The sequence below is a fragment of the Perognathus longimembris genome, chromosome 12 (genome assembly GCF_023159225.1).
Source record: "Perognathus longimembris pacificus isolate PPM17 chromosome 12, ASM2315922v1, whole genome shotgun sequence".
Lineage (NCBI taxonomy): Eukaryota > Metazoa > Chordata > Mammalia > Rodentia > Heteromyidae > Perognathus > Perognathus longimembris.
This window is the reverse complement of record NC_063172.1, coordinates 30,364,037-30,383,840: the sequence shown is the minus strand read 5'-3', so window position 1 is coordinate 30,383,840 and position 19,804 is coordinate 30,364,037. Positions and strand designations below refer to the sequence as shown.

The window sequence follows — 19,804 nt, the reverse complement described above, 5'->3', positions numbered from 1 at the left end:
AGTTAGGGGAAATTGAACTTTTTGGCAGTACTGAGGGTTGAACTCAAGGCCTTGTGCTTGGTAGGCAGGTGCTCTGTTGCTTGAGGCATGTCACATGGCCTTTTGCACTTCGTTTTGTTTTTCAAACAGGATCTCGCAATTTTTGCCTTGATGAGCATCAGACTGTGATCCTGCTATTTGCCCCTCCCAAGTAGCTGGGATTATACATGTGAACCACCATACCTGGCCCTGAACTTCATTTTTGATTGAAATCAGCTTTTCAGAGCCTCAGCAAAAGGCAAACATAGTAATCTATGTAAATATAAATGTCTGTTATATTGCTTGGTGGATTTTCCTCAAATTTCGAACATATATTTGAGGTGGCCTGAGTTAAATGTAGCTCGTGAGTTTCACTCAGTGATGGACAAGGATGCTGAGAGATACATCAAAGATGGTGGCAAGCCTTCCTCCCTTGCATTGGGCATTTGGTTCAGTGACAGGTCCAAGTGACCACCGAGAGCCCAGCTATCTAAAACATCATTTTAAGACATAATTTTGAGAGAAAACAAATAGTAGCCTGAAACCAAGGCCCAGGGAAGGTGACTCTGGGGCAGTGCTTGGAACTGCAACCACCAACTTGCAGTCAGCTGAGCGCCTTCTCACTTCAGTAGCTCCACATCAAGTGGTCAGGTAAGCTATATTTGTATAGTAAGGGGTGGTGGTTCTCTTAAGCACCCTATATATAGATGGCTCCTTCCTCTTTGTCTACAAAGCCTTTGTATGCTCATCTCATTCTCCTTACACTAACAAACAAGGCAAACAAATCACTATAGATAGTTGACTGTATTCCTAGAGATGTAGTTCAGTGTTAGAGAGCTTGCTTAGCATGTGTAAATTCTTGGATTCTATCCCTGGTATAGAAAGAATATTTATTGTGTTGTTTTTTTAACCATACTGTTTCCTCTAGAAATATCTACTTCAAAGCATTTAGTAGTGTCAGTCAACTGAATGCATAGTATTTTTGTTGTGGCCTTCTCTTTCCCTTCCTAGTTGTTAAGTGGATAGAAACAGTGGGAGCTACTGAGTGAGGACACTGGGCTATTGTGAGGAAAGCCTAGGGTCAGCTTCAGGAAGCGGAGGAGGCAGGGCTAGTTGATCGGTGAGATAATGGGAACAGAAAGGGATTTTAGAAAAGATTCATTCTTTTTTTTTTGCCAGTCCTGGGCCTTGGACTCAGGGCCTGAGCACTGTCCCTGGCTTCTCTTTGCTCAAGGCTAGCACTCTGCCACTTGAGCCACAGTGCCAATTCTTACTTCTGGCCGTTTTCTATATATGTGGTGCTCGGGAATCGAACCCAGGGCTTCATGTATACGAGGCAAGCACTCTCTCCGCTAGGCTATATTCCCAGCAAGATTCTTTTTTTTTTCAGGCAAGGGGAATTTGGAGTTTGAGGCTAGAGGAACATGTCAGAACAAGTAGAAAACACAGCCCCAATATGACAGCAATGTCATGTTTCAGCAAGGCCAAAGCGAATAGAACTTAGAGCAAAAGCCATAGAGCTGAATAATTGATTCACTTCAGCAAATATTTCTAAACTCTCTGCTGTATGTCCATCAAACATGAGGGATACAAAGACAGCGAGGAAGCTATAGATAATGATCCAGAAAATTGATTGGGGAGATCACATAAAGAGTAGATAGCAGGGCTGGGAATATGGCTTAGTGGCAAGAGCGCTTGCCTTGTATACATGAGGTCCTGGTTTCAATTCCCCAGCACCACATATACAGAAAATGGCCACAAGTGGCGCTGTGGCTCAAGTGGCAGAGTGCTAGCCTTGAGCAAAAAAAAAGCCTGGGACAGTGCTCAGGCCCTGAGTCCAATCTCCAGGACTGGCAAAAAAAAAGAGTAGATAGCAGATAAGGAATGGGTGGTTTTGTTTTTTTTATTTTTAAAAAAAAGTAGAGATAGCAGGTATAAACTATTTAATTTTTTTTTTCTTTTTTGCCAGTCCTAGGGCTTGAATTCAGGGCCTGGGCACTGTCCCTGAACTTCTTTTGCTTCAAGCTAGCACTCTACCACTTGAGGTGCAGTGCTACTTCCAGCTTTTTCTGTTTATGTGGCACTAAGGAATTGAACCCAGGGCTTCATGCATGCTAGGCAAGCACTCTATCACTAAGCCACATTCCCAGATCTAAACTATTCAATTTTAAAGTTTGGAATGGGTACTCTTGGTTCATATTTGTTTTTTGTTGTTGTTGTTTGTTTTGGTTTTTTTTTTTGGCCAGTCCTAGGCTGTGAACTCAGGGCCTGAGCACTGTCCCTGGCTTCTTTTTTGCTCAAGGCTAGCACTCTGCCACTTGAGCCACAGAGCCACTTCTGGCCATTTTCTGTATATGTGGTGCTGAGGAATCAAACCCAGGGCCTCATGTATACGAGGCAAGCACTCTTGCCACTAGGCCATATCCCCAGCCCTTGGTTCATATTTGTAATCTTAGCTACTTGGAAGGCTGAGAACAGGAGGATTGTAGTTCAAGACCAGCCCCAAGCAGAAAAGTTCATGAGTCTTTTTCGGAGCCCACAGCTGGATACAGTGGCAAGTGCCTGTTATCCTAGCTATGATGGGAACCACAACATAGGTGAATCACAGCCCAAGTGCACACCTAAGCAGGTATAATCAGCAAAGCACAGAGCTGGAGGCATGGCTCAGTGGTAAAGTGCCTCTCTAGCGTAAGTGCCTTAGTTCAAACCCTAGTATGACTAAAATGAAAAATAAAAGGAAGACGGGTGCTAGGGGCTCTCAACTATAATTCTAGCTACTCAGGAGTCTGAGAACAAAGCTTTATGTTTTGAAGTCAACTAAATCTGATAAGTCTGAGTTTCCATCTCCATTTAACCAGTAAAATGCCAACCTATAGAACACTAGTTTTACTCTAACAAACTCATTTTACCCTAATTTCCTCTGTGGATGCCCCATCCCCACATACAGTCATATTTTCAGGTATTGGGGAGGGCATAACAGCCCATCCCCCTCTCCTTTGTTATAAAAACCCATAAGACATCTTCTCTGAGTCTTTTTAAAAATTGTTTTGTTTGTTTTTGTGCCAGTCCTGGGACTTGAACTTAGGGTTTGGATGTTGTCTCTGAGCTTTTTGTTAAATTCTCAACTCCACATTCAACTTTTTGGTGGTTAATTGGAGATAAGTGTCTCATGGATTTTCCTGTCTGGGCTGTCTTTGAACTGTAATCCTCATATCTCTGCCTGCTGAGTAGCTAGGATGACAGGCGTGAGCCGTGGGCACCTGGCTCTCCTGAGTTTTTCAATCTGGCATAAATGCACTCATTCCATGGGAGAGAGAAATTTGGTAAGCCTGACTCCATGTGTGTTTCTAATATATGCTCAGCAACTAAATTTGTTCTTCAGTTTCTCAAAACAATGCATCTGGTTATTTTTTTTTTGCTTTTGTTTTTACTTCATTATTAACAAGCTTTAAAATCCAAATGTTACTCCTTAAAATATGTGGTTTCTACAGATTGATCCCTGCTGAGAAAACTTTAGACTATGAGCCCATTGTAAATCAGAAATGTCCGTCTTATTTTTTATTACCTCGCACCAAGTATCTTTTATCCTTGAAGACAGCTGAATGATTTCTCACACTTTGGACAGAGGCTGATCATGACAAGGCTGACTTCCAACTCTGGGATCTTAGCACTTTGTGATCTAGGGCGACGGCCAGGGCATTACTGTGCTCTTTCCATTTAGGAAGGAGTATGGAAAAATGTCAGGCAAAAAAATGACTGAGAGAGGGTTTTGCTAAAGGAGATGCAGACTTGCAACAATAGAGCCATTGCTGAGTTATACCCTAAGGTCACTTCTATACATCTGCCCCCTAACTTTGGCCTCTTTTTCATAATTTTGCAACTCAGAAAATTATGCAATGAACTCAAGACATTTGGTGAAGGATGTCAGAGCAGAATGGATTAGAATTCCCCAAGGCCTTAAAACACTTTAAGGTTCACATGCCCAGAAATTGGTTCTTCTGTGTCCAGATAACTGTATTGCTGATCTCATCTGATGTCCCCAGCAGCCTGGCCCTGAAGTACAGTAGAGAGATGTGACACTATGGAATTTTATAGGCCAGGGTTTTAGGACCCAGAAATGCCTGAATCCTGCCTTTCTCCTCCTCAATTCAGAGAGCTATGCACACAAAGAACAAAAGCAGCATGAGAATCCAAAGGCCATCATGTCCTGAGAAAATGACTGATTCATAGAAAATGTTATTGAGTGGCCAAGAATGTGGCTTAGTGGTAGAGTGCTTGCCTAGCATGCACAAAGCCCTGAGTTCAATTCCTCAGTACCACATAAACAGAAAAAGCCGGAAATGGCACTGTGGCTCAAGTGGTAGAATGCTAGCCTTAAGCAAAAGAAGCTCAGGGACAGTGCCCAGGCCCTGAGTTCAAGCCCTAGGACTGGCAAAAAAAAAGAAAAAGAAAGAGGAGACCCTAAAAATCTAAAAATGCAAACTTACTTTAAGCTATCCCCGGCAGGCAAGTCTATGAAACTCATATCTCCAGTTAACCAACAAAAAGCCAAAAGTAGAATCATGGCTCAAGTGATAGATCACTAATGCTATGAGAAAAAAAAGCTCAGGGATAACACCAAAGCCCTGATTTCAAAACAAACCAAAAAGGGGCTGGGAACATGGCCTAGTGGCAAGAGTGCTTGCCTCATATACATGAAGCCCTGGGTTCGATTCCTCAGCACCACATATATAGAAAAGGCCAGAGGTGGCGCTGTGGCTCAAGTGGCAGAGTGCTAGCTAGCCTTGAGCAAAAAGAAGCCAGGGACAGTGCTCAGGCCCTGAGTCCAAGCCCCAGGACTGGCAAAAAAAAAAAAAAAAAAAAAAGCAAAACAAAACAAAAAACCTGCTTAACTTTTCTTTTGAATACACAGGCCACTATTGGATATTTGACAGCATTCTAAGGAAAGGTGAGCTCTGAATGTATGGCTCAGTTTGATGCTTAAGCAAAACCTTTGACTTCTCTCCAATCTAAATTATGGGCCAGCAAAATTATGGGTTGTCACTCTGAGGGATGGAAATTGCTGGGTTTAGAAATTCTACTACAAGAGATGAAAGAGAAGCTCAAGAGAGAAGTACAATTCAGGGTTTCTGTCTTGTTAGTTAATGACCTGACCATTCATAATTGTAACACCATCAACTTGGAAGAAGTTTCAAGTCAGACTAGCAGCTCTTCTCTTGGACAGGACACTAAAATGTGAGCAGCCAGAGCTAGTCCCAGATGACAGACAGAAGTCACTCTCATCAGAGGATGCGAAGTTGACAGAAGACACTCTGACCAGAGGATGGGAAGTTCTCAAGATGGTGGGCAAACCTCAGTAGGAGGAAGTTGAAGTTGGGGATTCCCACCAATTGACACAGCTGGATCAGCTCCTGACATACAGACTGTGGGATGTGTCAGGGCTTGCTATTCCTTAATCTCAGTGTCCTTAACATTACTATTCATTTGTCCGATAGTCTCTCATTCATTCTTAAGAGTTGGGAAATGAACTTTTAGAAGGATTGCTGCTAACTCAAAGTATTGAGCTGGAGCTAGTCCAACAATGGCTAATATCCCATGACATTGAGGCCTTGAGACAACACAAGTATCTTGCTCCCACCATAGCAACTTTTGTATTCAGCCCATAAATATTAGGTGCTGCTAGAGCTGAAATTAACTGAAACTTCTTTGTGGGGGAGGCAGTCCTGGGACTTGAACTTAGGACCTGGGTACTGCCCCTAATCTTTTTTGCTCAAGGCTAGTGCTCTACCACCTGAACCACAGCACCACTTTTGGCTTTTTTTTATGGTGAATTGGAGATAAGAGTCTCATGGACTTTCCTGCCTAGGCTGGCTTTGAACCTCAATCCTCAGATCTCAGCCTCCTGAGTACCTAGGATTACAGGTATGAGTCACCAACACCCAGACAAAACTTTCTTTTTGAGACAGTATTACAATCCCAGGCTGGAACTAAAATCACAATCCTGCTGCCTCAGCCTCCCAAGTTCAGCAGTTACAGTTGTGTACTACTACACTTGGAATTTAAACGTAATGAAGCCTGAGAGCAAAAGCATAAACACAACACAGACTATTACTCTTTAAAAAATTTTTCCCCTTTTCATCTTTTAATTAGTATATCAAATACAACACTATTTTCTCCATATACAATTTTCTTTTTCTATTGATTGTTTGATTGCCAGCCTAAGGCTTGAACTCAGGGCCTGGGTGCTGTCCCTGAACTTCTTTTACTCTAACATTTGAGCCACAGCACCATTTCTTGCTTTTTCCGAGTAGCTTATTAGAGATAAGAGTCTCACAGACTTGCTTGCCCAGTGTGGCTTTGACCCACAATCCTTAGATCTCAGCTTTCTGAGTAGCTAGGATTACAGGTGTGGGCCACTGGCACCCAGCTTTGCTTTTCTTTTAAAAAAAAACTGTCCCTTGGTATGAAGTTTCAGGTTCAATTTTATCTTCCTGTTTACAGTCACATCATAATAACAACCTTAAAGTTGCCTAATGTCGCAGTGGAACTCCTAGTCGTCACCCACAGAGCTTCTTCATCTGCACATTCCCCTTCTCAGTCCATGACGGCCCCTTCCTTAAGGATGCTCACTCCACAGTCCCCAGAGTAGACTAAAGAAAGGCGATGCAGGAAGAATAGGAGCAGAAGGCATTAGATCCTCATGATATAATGCTAGGCTTACTTCCTCTTCTCTGGATTTTAGTGGGTTTTTTTCGTTGTTGTTGATTCCCTTTTTTTTTTTTTTTTTTTTTTGGCCAGTCCTGGAGCTTGGACTCAGGGCCTGAGCACTGTCCCTGGCTCTTTTTGCTCAAGGCTAGCACTCTACTACTTGAGCCACAGTGCCACTTCCGGCCTTTTTCTATATATGTGGTGCTGAGGAATTGAACCCAGGCAAGCACTCCATCACTAGACCATATCCCCAGCCCCCATTCTTTAACTTTTGATTATAATTTTATATATATTGTTGACTTTATTTTCTGAAGCCAATTGCCTGACCTAGACTCTCTTTTTTTTCCAAAGGCCTTGAGTTCATATTCATTTATCTATACTTTGGGGGAGTGGCAACAATATTAATACTGATTTATAAGAGTTGAAGACTGCTTCTATTCTTCTAGTCCTTTTGTCTCTGTGTTCCTAATTACACACTGATTATGTTGTTTTCTGCAGCTGTGGACTACTGTGCCTCGGAAAACCACGGGTGTGAACACGAGTGTGTCAATGCTGAGAACTCCTACTTGTGCCGCTGCCACCAAGGATTTGCTCTGAATCCAGATAAGAAGTCCTGCACAAGTAAGTGGTACATATGCGTGTCCATACTCAGGCACGCACACACACACAAACACACACACACATACACATACACTGGCAGGCACGTACACACACGTACACACTAGGGATTAGTGCTAGGGGAGTGTGGCTGTGAAAACACCAGGCATAGATTATCTTAGCAGTATGTCATGGGGACCTGATACCTTCTGTTCCCCTTTCTCCTGTATCAGGCCTTTCTAAATAATCCTAAAACCGCAGCCTACTTTGATTCAACATCACTGTACCAGATATTTGATGAAAGAATCATTGTTGGAGACCACATGTGGGCAGGTTCTTCCAGCAGCCACTCAGCTGAATGTGCTGACTCTCAGACCACTTTCCTTCCTGCTGCTGCCTCAGCCTGGCTGTGCTCTGTCATTTTCTAACACGGCCTGAGGAGAATTTTCATTGAAGCTTTGTGGCTTGAGGACTCCAACTCTGATTCCACAAAGAAACAGAAAATTGCTGAGCCAAAAAAGCTGAATGTGCTTTTCCTTCAGGGAGAATTGGTAGAAATAGGTAGAAGGCATTTTCCAGCTAAACTATTTGATTTTGGTTTAAGATTGTTGTGTGTGCCAATCTTGAGGCTTGAACTCATTCAAGGCCTGTGTGCTGTTACTGAGTTTCTCTTGCTCAAGGCTAACACCCTATCACTTGAGGCACAGCTCCATTTCCTACTTTTTTTATGCTTATATGGAGACAACAGTCTCATGGACTTTCCTGCCTGGGCTAGCCTCCTATTACAATCCTCAGATCTCAGCCTCCTGAGTAGCTAGGATTACAGGTGTGAGCCACTAGAGCCCAGCTGAGTTATTTTTTCTATTTGATTCTAACTATACACATGAAGACAAGAGTTAATTTTGGCTTGTAAAGTTGGAACATGAAAATCTATAAACTAAAGGTGATCACTAGTTTTAGAACAGAACCTCAGACATGCTTTTTAAAATATACAAGTGTGCAGGAACACATTAGGAGCTGTGTGTGGGTTATTATTCTGCTACAGGCAAAGTTATTTAGGAAAAGCTTATGCTGTAGATATTAGGACCCAGGGGTAAGATTTTTATAGCAATTTTGAATAAGATAAAGCATCTCAGACACAGTCAATGAAAAAATAGGATTTAGGGGCTGGGGATATGGCCTAGGGCAAGAGTGCTTGCCTCGTATACATGAGGCCCTGGGTTCATTCCCCAGCACCACATATATAGAAAACGGCCAGAAGTGGCGCTGTGGCTCAAGTGGCAGAGTGCTAGTCTTGAGCAAAAGGAAGCCAGGGACAGTGCTCAGGCCCTGAGTCTAAGCCCCAGGACTGGCAAAAAAAAAAAAAAAAATAGGATTTAGGGTCACAAAAACTTTATGTGCCTTCATTCTTTAAACATACATCCATTAAAAAATAAAATTTGGGCTGGGAATATGGCCTAGTGGTAGAGTGCTTGCCTCGTATGCATGAAGCCCTGGGTTCGATTCTTCAGAACCACATATACAGGATAAGCCAGAAGGGGCACTGTGGCTCAAGGGGTAGAGTGCTAGCCTTGAACAAAAAGCCAGGGACAGTGCTCAGGCTCAGAGTCCCAAGCCCCATCACTGGCAAAATAAATAAATAAAATAAAATTCATCTATTATATGAAACAGAATACAACTGCAGTTTTTTTAAGCCTGAATTTGTAAGACACAAACATATCTCTTATACATTAATCTCTTAATATCAACAGCTTATAAATGTCAGAGCTGGAAGCAAGTGGGGGGGGGGCGCTGTATGTTAAGACTAAAGGGTGTAATTAGCCAAAAGCATACAGCTCTGGAGCCCCAGCTATGAGCTAGTAGAAATGAAGGGGCAAAGACCTTGGCTGGGTCTTGAAGGAGGAACCATTCCCTGGCAAAGAAGAGTGAGGTGGGACTTCTGGAGAAGGAAAGAAGTGCAAGATAGAAGCTAGAGGGGGAGTTTAGTTCTCTGGACTCAGCATGTCACTGGTCCATGGTTGTTTGTTTTGTGGATGGAGAGAATGGGCACATGTGTGGACAGCTCTGTTACCAGAACCCCTTCCTTCTGAACACAGTGAACTATGAGATGGCAGCCCGGCTTGGTTGTGGCCTGGGTGCTGTGGTAGCTGGGCTAATGAGCCAGTCCTCTCTATTGAGACAGACCTTGTGCTCTCACTTTAAATCCCACCACCTCTGCCTTTCCCTGGGTGATCTTGGACAAGTTATTTAATGCCTCCATTTCCCAAGTTATAAATAGCAACAGTGTCTACAGTATTGTCTAGTTGTCTAAATAAGGTAATTCATAGAAAACATTTAGCAAACTCCCTGGTGCTGAGTAGGTTCTTTTTTTTTATTTGTTTGTTTGGCCAGTCCTGGGCCTTGGACTCAGGGCCTGAGCACTGTCCCTGGCTTCCTTTTGCTCAAGGCTAGCACTCTGCCACTTGAGCCACAGCGCCACTTCTGGCCATTTTCTGTATATGTGGTTCTGGGGAATCGAACCCAGGGCCTCATGTATACGAGGCAAGCTCTCTTGCCACTAGGCCATATCTCCAGCCCCTGAGTAGGTTCTTATAAAGAAATGATACTGGCTTCAAAGACTTTCAGTACTTATTGAGCATATACACATGCTGGGCTGAGCTTACTGATGTATACAATAATCAAGACTTACAGTGCTATGAGTCATGTAACAGATGGCCCACAGTGTGATAGGAATTAAGGGCAGGAGACAAGTTGGACTTGAAGAGGTACAAGTCCTGCCTCAGTGGGGTAAGGAATGGAGGGAAGCACCATTGTGTCCAGTCTATATGGATCTGTCCCTGATTTCCAACCCCAGCTCTATTTCCCAGATCTGCACCGTCTCCCCACTGGCCCAGTGTCTCCTATCCGTTGGGGAGTGCAGGATGCCAAATCTGAAGATGCTGTAGGCAAAGAGGAACTCTGAGTCTTGGAGTCTGATGGTGGAAGTAGATAGAGCGGCACAGGGCCCAGGAGAGGGGGTTTGGCTGGGAGTCAGGCCAGGGCTCCTTAAGCTGGAAGGTCTCACCAGCTGGGCTGGATGCCATTCCTTCAGCTATCTTTGGGCCCTGTCAGAATCTGGCCACCTCCACTGTGTGGGCAGAGCAGAGCTCCAAGAATGCCGAGGGCTTTGGGCAGGCAGCTCTGTGTCCTAGAAGGAATGCCTTCTCCTTGGACCAGGGGGCAGAATGGAGCCAGACCTGCAAGAGGGTTGGCAAGAGACCAGATGCTCTATGTGCATACAAAGTTGTGAGAGAGGAAGTAAGGCAAAGATCACTTGCAAGAACTGAGGCACTAAAGTATTGTGAATCAGTGGCAGGGATGAGAACAAGAACTGAGAAATAAGCATGATGCTGGTGGCTCATACCTGTAATTCTAGCTACACAGGAGGCTGAGATCTGAGGATGGAAATTTGAAGCCAGCCTAGGCAGGGAAGTCTATGAGATTCTTATCTCCAATGAATCATCGAAAAGCTGAAAGTAGAGCTGTGGTTCAAGCTGTAGCATGCTAGGCTTGAGAAAGAAAGCTGAGAGACAATGCCCAGGCCCTGCATTCAAGCTCCAGTGCTGGTGCATGAACATGTGCGTGTGTGTGTGTGTGTGTGTGTGTGTGTGTGTGTGTGTGTGTGTGTGCGCGCACTCCCACACCAAAAAAAAATAGAACTGAGAAATAGCTGAGTGCTGTGGCTCACATCTGTAATTCTAGCTGTTCAGGAGGCTGAGATCTGAGGATCCCAGCTTGAAGTCAGTCTGGACAGGAAAGTCCATGAGACTCTCAGTCTCCAATTAACCACCAAAAAAAACACACACACCCTTCAAACAACAACAACAAGCATCCAGAAGTGGAGCTGGCTGAAGTGCTGGAGCACTAGCCTTGAGCAAAAAAGCTCAGTGACAGCACCCTAGTCCATGAATTCAAGCCTCTGGACTGGCAGAAGAAAAAAAAAGGAGAGAGACAGAGAGAGAAACAGAGATGGAGAGACAGAGACAGAGAACTGAGAATAGGAACTTTTCCCAGGCACTGAGTTCAAGCCCCACAAACGACAAAAAAAAAAGTGCAACTCTTGACAAGGACAGAAGCACAGGGTGGAGAGGGAAGCTGAGAGCCGCCGCTGCCTCCCTGGTAGTAATTACCAAGGCAGTTCAACTTCCAGCCAAGGCAGCCTACCCACTGTGAAGATGTTGAAACCTTTTTTCTGGTCCAATTTCTTATATACTTGCAAAAAAATAATATAAAAGACACCCCATTCCTTACAGTTTGTTCCCTATGCTTAACCAAAAGTATACTTGAAAGCTAATCCAATTAGGAATTGTGCAATCATTATCCTGAAAGGGTCAGCAGAATAAGTCAAACTTGATTAATTTATGACTAGACCAAAATAAGGCCAAAACTTAGGCTCTATAGGCCTATGTAATATAATTTAAAATATAAAATATATAAGTGATATTTATACATGTATTTTTGAATGCATCTTTTTTTTTTTTTTTTTTTTGCCAGTCCTGGGCCTTGGACTCAGGGCCTGAGCACTGTCCCTGGCTTCTTCCCGCTCAAGGCTAGCACTCTGCCACTTGAGCCACAGCGCCGCTTCTGGCCGTTTTTCTGTATATGTGGTGCTGGGGAATCGAACCTAGGGCCTCGTGTATCTGAGGCAGGCACTTTTGACACTAGGCCATGTCCCCAGCCCCTGAATGCATCTTTTTAAATTTTCATTTTCTTATTTTTTTATTTTTGCCAGTCCTGGGGCTTGAACTCAGGGCCTGAGCACTATCCCTGAGCTTATTTTACTCAAGGCTAGCACTCTACCACTTAAGCCACAGTGCCACTTCTGGCCTTTTCTGTGTATGTGGTACTGAGGAATGGAACCCAGGGCTTCATGTGTACAAGGCAAGCACTCTACTGCTAGGCCGTATTCTCAGCCTACTTCTGGCTTTTTCTGATTATGTGGTACTGAAGAATTGAACCCATGGCTTCATGCATGCTAGGTAACTTAACTACTAAGCCACATTCCCAGCCCAAACTGGAAAAAAAAATTTTAAATTGGTTATGTGGCTTGAACTCAGGGCTTTGGGTTATCAAGTAGTTGTACAAAGGAGTTACAATTCCCTAAGTCAGGTTATGCATACAGTGCTTCTTGTTCAGTGTCACCCCCTCATATATTCTCCTGCATTTTCCCTTTCCTATTCCTACCCTCTAGTTTCCTCGTTCACTTTTACATAATGTATGTTGAATATAATGACTACATTTGCTCAACCTTCCTCCCTCCATTCCTATAACCTCCCCTGCTCCCCCTCCCCACCCCCATCAATAAACATGTTTCAACTTTTTGGTGTACATTTGGTAAACAGTACATTAGTTGTTCAGATGAGTTATTTCTTTGGATTCCGGCTTAAGCCATCTGTCCATCCCAGTGTGAACGTCTTCTAGAGGGAGGGAGTAGCACACGGCTGCTGCCATCAACTCTCCAAGTGTTGGTGAGATTTTTCACTGAGCTAAAGATCTGTACCATGAAACTCTTCAGTGACAGTAAGTACCATCACTTTGTTAGACAGCCATCCCCTCCATCCAGATTGAAACTTTTTACATCATCCCAAACAGAACCTCTCCAACTCCCTTTTCTCTGACATCTATGTACATGCTAGTCCCTGGCAACCCTTCTCCTTTTTCTGTATATGAACTTGACTATCCTAGAGTAATTCATACAAGCAGAGCTAATACTATTTGCTCTTTTGTGACTGTCATCAGGGTTCATCAGTATTGCAGCATGTGGCAGAATTTCCTTCTTTAAGGCTGAATGTTCCATGTTATATGTATGGCACATTCGGTTTATCCATGAACACTTTGCTTGCAAGTGGATTTTTGCCTACTGCCATGAACATAGGCAGCAAACATCTGTTCAGGCCCCTGTATTCAGGTCTTTACGGGTATATACCTACAGGTAGAAATCTGGATCATATGATAGCAAGACTCTTTACTCTCCAGCCAAGCCTCAGAAAAAACACCATTAGGTGTCTGGGATCATTTTTACCAGAGAGGTAGACAGGCCTAAGTTCACTGCACAAAGATTGAGGAAACTGTGAATCTTTTATTTTGTATGTACATTTTATATGTAAATGTATATATATATATACATTGTTATTATAAATGTGATGTACAGGGGATTACAGTAACATAAGTCAGGTAAAGCATACATTTCTTTTTGGACAATGTCATTCCTTCCCTCACTCTCTCCCAGTTTTTCCCTCCTGTCTCCACCCACAGTTGTAGAATTCATGTTCAGCATAGTGTCTAGTGAGTATCACTGCTGCATTTTTTTTGCCCTTTGTCCCTCCATTTCTGTGGAGACTATGATAGAAAATGCTCATAAGATAGAAAATAGTGGCTGGGAATGTGGCATAGTGGTAGTGTGCTTGCCTACCATACATGGAGCCCTGGGTTAAATTCCTCAGCACCACATATACAGAAAAAGCCAGAAGTGGCACTGTGGCTCAAGTGGTAGAGCGCTAGCCTTAAACAAAAGAAGCCAGGGACAGTGCTCAGGCCCTGAGTCCCAAGCCCCAGTACTGTCAAAAACAAAACAAAACGAAACAAAAAGATAGAAAATGCTATTTATGTCAGCGAAGTACACGAAGGGCTTTAAAAATAGAAGTTTTTAAAGTCAGAATATCTTCTTATTTATTTATTTAGTCAGTCGTGGGTCTTGAACTCAAGGCCTGGGTTCTGTCCTTGAGCTCTTTTGCTCAAAGCTAGCATTCTACCACTTTGACCCACAGTGCCATTTCTGGTTTTCTGGTATTTAATTAGAGATAAAAGTCTCACAGACTTTTCTGCCTTGGCTGGCTTGGAACTGTGATCCACAGATCTCAGCCTCCTAAGTAGCTAGGATTATACACATGAGCCACTAGCACTGGGCTATGCCTTCTAGTTTTTAGGCTATGATTTTGTGTCTTACTGTTTATGTGAGGAACTTCAGTGGCTTACAGTTGAATTAGGGAAGGTTTAATCATCGTAATTGGCCTAAGTCTTAAGGAACATTAGTGCTCTCAGCCTGTAGACCAGCAAGTGCCGTCCAATTTTCAGTTTAGTGGCTCTTATGGGAACCCAAACAAAGACAGCATGTTCACAGATTTGTGTGTTGCATAAACATTTTGCAAGGCATCGAAAAGATTTTTCTTCCAGGGAGACAGTATCCTTGCACAAGTAAATAGCTTTTTTGAGATATCTCTCCCTGGCCTAAGTCTCTCTCTTTTGGGAGCTGGCGGGGTGGGGGGGAAGGGGAGGGCAGTTACTATCCTAGGGCTTGAACTCAGGGCCTGAGCACTATTCCTGAGCTCTTTTTGCTCAAGACTAGTGCTCTACTACTTGAGACACAGCTTCACTTCCAGCTTCTTTGGTGGTTCATCGAAAAGAGAGTCTCAAGGACTTTCCTGCTTTGAATGAACCACTGGAGCCCAGCTCTGGCCTTGGTCTTTGAGGCAGACATTTTACCCACTTAGGCGATAATGAGGACAGGACATCCCTATGCTAGTTTGTGTTCTTATGTGTTTTTCCCCTCTTTTCTTTCTATCCAGAGATAGACTACTGTGCCTCTCCTAGTCACGGATGCCAGCATGAATGTGTCAACACCGCTGATTCTTATACCTGCCGCTGCCTGAAAGGCTTTACTCTGAATCCAGACAAGAAAACCTGCAGGAGTGAGTCACATGGGCTGGCAGAGAGGGGCTTGTTCCACCAAATGATCCTCAGTTAACTTTTTCTCTCCTGACAAGTCTTAAGCAAACTGTCCTTGTGCTTAGCATTTGTGTTTACTAACATTATTCTGCTCTTTGTTTTGACTTTTACTTTACTAGATCCTATTGTGGGAACTTTTTTTTTAGAGATAGAATAGACTGGATCTGGCCATTGGATTTATTTAGCCAAGTAAGGGACAAAATTAAGCTTTCTCCTCCTCCTTACCCCCAAGAAGTGTTTGGTTCCAGAGGTGAGCTGCCAAATTAGCTGATTTTTTTTAGTCCTACAAGATAAGATATTTTCTGGTTTCGAAGATGGGGAACAGGGAGTGTTTTTTTGGGGGGGGTGCGCGCACACATGTGCACTTGCTCTCCACAGCCCTAGAGCTTGAACTCAGGGCCTGGGTACTGTCTCTGAGCTTCTTTTGCTCAAGGCTAGCGCTCTACCACTTGAGCCACAGTGCCACTTCTGGCTTTTGCTAAGTTGTTTGTTGGAAATAAAAGTCTTATGGTCTTTCCTTCCCTGGCTGGCCTTGAACTGTGATCCTCAGATCTTAGCATACTAAATAGCTAGAATTATAGGTGAAAGCCACCAGTGCCTGGCTGTCCTTTTTGATAGGAAAGAAGAATAAAAAGAAGACTCTGATATTCCCAACACTCAAGAGGTACAGAGAGTCAAAAACATGTTTTCCAAAACATTGAGGGGCATAATGAGCAAGGGGTACAACTACCATCTGGACCCCAAACCATATCTCTTTTTTTTTTGTCCAGTCCTGGGCCTTGGACTCAGGGCCTGAGCACTGTCCCTGGCTTCTTCCCACTCAAGGCTACCACTCTGCCACTTGAGCCACAGCGCCGCTTCTGGCCGTTTTCTGTATATGTGGTGCTGGGGAATCAAACCTAGGGCCTCGTGTATCCGAGGCAGGCACTCTTGCCACTAGGCTATATCCCCAGCCCCCAAACCATATCTCTTTAAACCAGACTGTTCCTGAGACACACCACCAAGGAAGGTCTGTGTAGACAGAGGGGCTGGCTTTTTCTTACCAGCAAACCCTGGCCAGCTCAGGGTGCTTGGTGCATAGGGGCATAGCATGTATACTGAATGGATGGATGGGTGAATGAGGAAGCACTCACTCGGAGATCCTCATCCTAGAGAAATGGCTACTATTATTTGAAATCCTTCCTCTTGTTAGAAAGATGGCCTTTGTACAGGATACAAGTTGTGAATCCTTCCTTCCTTCCTTCCTTCCTTCCTTCCTTCCTTCCTTCCTTCCTTCCTTCCTTCCTTCCTTCCCTTCCTTCCCTTCCTTCCCTTCCCTTCCCTTCCCTTCCCTTCCCTTCCCTTCCCTTCCCTTCCCTTCCCTTCCCTTCTCTTCCCTTCTCTTCCCTCTGTCCCTCCCTCTGTCCCTCCCTTCCTTTCTCTTTCCCTTTTTTTCTTTTTGTCAGCCGTGGGACTTTGGGCCTGGGTGCTGTCCCTGATCTCTTCAGCTCAAGGCTAGCATTCTACCACTTGAACCACAGCACCACTTCTGGTTTTCTGGTGGTTAATTGGAGATAAGAGTCTCACAAAGTTTCCTGCCAGGGCTGGCTTTAAACCATGATCCTCAAATCTCAGCCTCCTGAGTAGCTAGGATTACAGGTGTGAGCCACCAGCACCCAGCTATGAATTCTTTCATGAATTCTCTTTCTATGGCCAGTCTATACTTAACATATGCTGCGTTGTTGGTGGGCTCCTGACCATGCCATCTGTAGAATTTTCTGGAACTTCTACTTAAAGATGGGTTCCTTTTCCCATGTGCTGCTTCTTCCTGTCCTTGCTGGTGAGGTGTGTGTGGCAGTGTTGGGTTGGATGGACTGTGTCTTCACAGCCTTCACCATCTGCTTTTTCTAGAGAGCACTTCAGGCTGTCTATCACAGTACAGACCAGTCACTCATTCTAATAAGTATTAGACCTTGTATGGTGGCAGATGGTTGCAGTGCCTATATTTTGAAACTGAGTCTCTTCTAAAGGTAATTCCCACTGCTCTCTCCCTGGAAACATCCAAGCATTAAATAGGAACTTTAATTGAGAGCATTAAAATGTGAAGACAATTAGATGGAATATTTTCCATGTGACCACACATGTCTACAACATGTTACAGGGCCAGCTCTGGCTTGGCCACTGCCCTCTAAGCTGTTGTCACCTTTCTCTAGGGGTGAGTGTGTTGGGGGTGGACTGAACCAGAGAAAATCAGTCTCAGATGGACCCAGATATTGTGGCTCTAGAGCTTTTATGTGGAGGTTAATTACATCTGGTTCAGTTTAGACACACATGGTTGTAAGCTTCCTATGTGTTTCTGGTGGAGGGGAGAAAGGCGAGTGGCCATTGGTAGAGACTCTGCATCTCTAGCCAATGGCTTAAGATTCCCCTGATCCTGCCCCTCCCTCCACACCTGGTCTAGGCAGGCACTGGGAGGAACAGAAGCCTCCAAGGCAATGATTACCAAAGTTTGCCAGAGGTGAGGATGGCAGTTCAGCCACTTGCACTTGATCCATAGACTGGACCATCTGTTTGTAGGCTGTGGCAGTAACCAAATGTCTCTAATCCTCATTTGTGTCAATTCTTCCCATGTCCCTCCTCATCATTACATTTTTCTATTGTCTAACTCCTGAGATCAGCCTCTCAGAGCTACCATGACTGAATGCCTGCACCTGGTCAGCAAATCACAGAGACAACTGGAAATGGAAGCGACAGCTCAGGGCTTCTGTTACTGGAATGTTATATAGCAAAAGGAAGCCAGACAACTGGGCTTGAAATCTATGGTTTATAAGCTGGTGGCTAGTGGCTCATGCCTGTCATCCTCTCTACTTAAGAGGCTGAATATGAGGGTCTAGCCCATGCAGTAAAGTCCATGAGGCTCTTAGCTCTAATTAACCATCAGAAAGCTGGAAGTAGAGCTGTGGCTTAAGTGGTAGAGTGCTAACCTTGAACCAAAAAGCTCAGGGATAGTGCCTGGGCCCTGAGTTCAAGCCCCAGTACCAACTCACACATACACAAAAGTTGGGGGTTTATGATCAGGAGCCTGAGATCTTTCCAGTGATCTGAGCATTGCAGATGTTGAGCTTAGGATACAGCCATTTCTATGTAACAGGAGGCTGGTGGATGTGAGCCATTTTCAAGTCTAATAAGTATTTCAAAGGAACCTGATGTCATCTCATTAAACTGGAAACAAGAGTTGAAGGTAGAATCATACTGAAGAGAAGGCCCTGATTTTGACTTCCTTCTCATTTGGGCTGCTTCTCCTGATATACAGCACTGGCATTTATTTCTGATACCAAGTGTGAAGGAGGCAAAAATGAAGCATATAAATTGGGCTGTCTAAGGCCAGGAGCTGGTGGCTCACGCTTGTCATTCTAGCTACTCAGGAGGCTGAGATCTGAGGATTGCGGTTCAAAGCCAGCCCAGGCAGGAAAATCCATGAGACTCTAATCTCCAATAAATTACCCCCAAAAAGACAGAAGTAGTGCTGTGGCTCAAAGTGGTAAAGCACTTGAGCAAAAGAGCTCAGGGACAGCACCCAGGCCCTGAGTTCAAGCCCTATAACTGATAGGAAGGAAAGAAGGAAGGAAGGAAGGAAGGAAGGAAGGAAGGAAGGAAGGAAGGAAGGAAGGAAGGAAGGAAGGAAGAAATTCAGCTGGCTGTTTAGGTGGAGCTCAGAGCTGAATCACATTTGGGCTACTTTCGACCTGGGTTTCTAGGTTCGGACACCATGTTACTGGGGATAACACTAAAAAGCCAGTGTGAAGTCCCCAGGTTGGACTGAGCCAGGAGATGTGACATCTAGTCTGGACTGTGTCAATCATATCAGCTGTATGTCAGCTGATTTCTACTTGTCTAGATTTGTGTGTGTGTGTGTGTGTGTGTGAGTGTGTGTGTGTGTCTGTGTGTTGGCATCTGGGTTTGAACTCAGGGTCTCTCATTCTCATTTGGCTTTTGCACTGAAGGCTGGCACTTTACCTTCTTATTTGGCTTTTGCACTCAAGGCTGGCACTCTACTACTTGAGCCACAGCTCTTCTTTGCTGGTCTAATTAGAGATAGGAATCTCACAAACTTTTCTGTCCAGGCTGGTTTCAAACCTTGATTGTCAGATCTCAGCCTCCTGAGTAGCTAGGATTACAAGGGTAAGTCACCAATGCCTGGCCTGGACTTCCATTTTCCAAATGAAGGGACAGGACCCTCTGCTTCAACTGATTGCTTTAAATAGATCTAGTTTTTCTGGAACTTACTCTGTGCCATTCAGATGGTGTTATAATTTCCTGTTTGCACTCACTGCTCATTTAGGTTCCAGCTCTCTTGTGAATTAGCACGCATAAAGGCCATTTAAAATCTGAGCATAGTGGTATACTTATAATTCCAACTAGATAGGTACTCTGCCATTTGAGCCATACTCTCAGTACTTTGTACTTTTTGTTGGTGGTGGTGGTCATGGGGCTTGAACTCTGGGCCTGCTCCTCAGCTCAAGGCTAATGCTTTACCACTTGAGCTATAGCACCACTTCCAATTTTCTAGTGGTTAATTGGAGATAAAAGTCTCACAGACTTTCTTGCCTGGACTGGCTTTGAACCTCGATCCTCAAATGTCAGCCTTCTGAGTAGGTATTATCTTAAATTATAACTCCTTTAAATAACTGAGTATTTTACAAGATTTGCAACATACTATGGGATGGCACTGTCAGAT

General features: G+C 44.1%; 1 protein-coding gene across 3 annotated transcripts in view; it reads left to right on the top strand.

Annotated features, from left to right (window-relative positions):
• The window catches only part of Matn2 (matrilin 2), a 126,467-nt gene that overhangs the window by 82,306 nt on the left and 24,357 nt on the right, over positions 1-19,804 (top strand). For all 3 annotated transcript variants that reach the window (XM_048358620.1, XM_048358619.1, XM_048358618.1), the window contains exons 6-7: positions 7,225-7,347; positions 14,928-15,050. In XM_048358620.1, the coding sequence (XP_048214577.1) occupies positions 7,225-7,347; positions 14,928-15,050 (246 nt within the window). The remainder of the gene's footprint in view (positions 1-7,224; positions 7,348-14,927; positions 15,051-19,804) is intronic.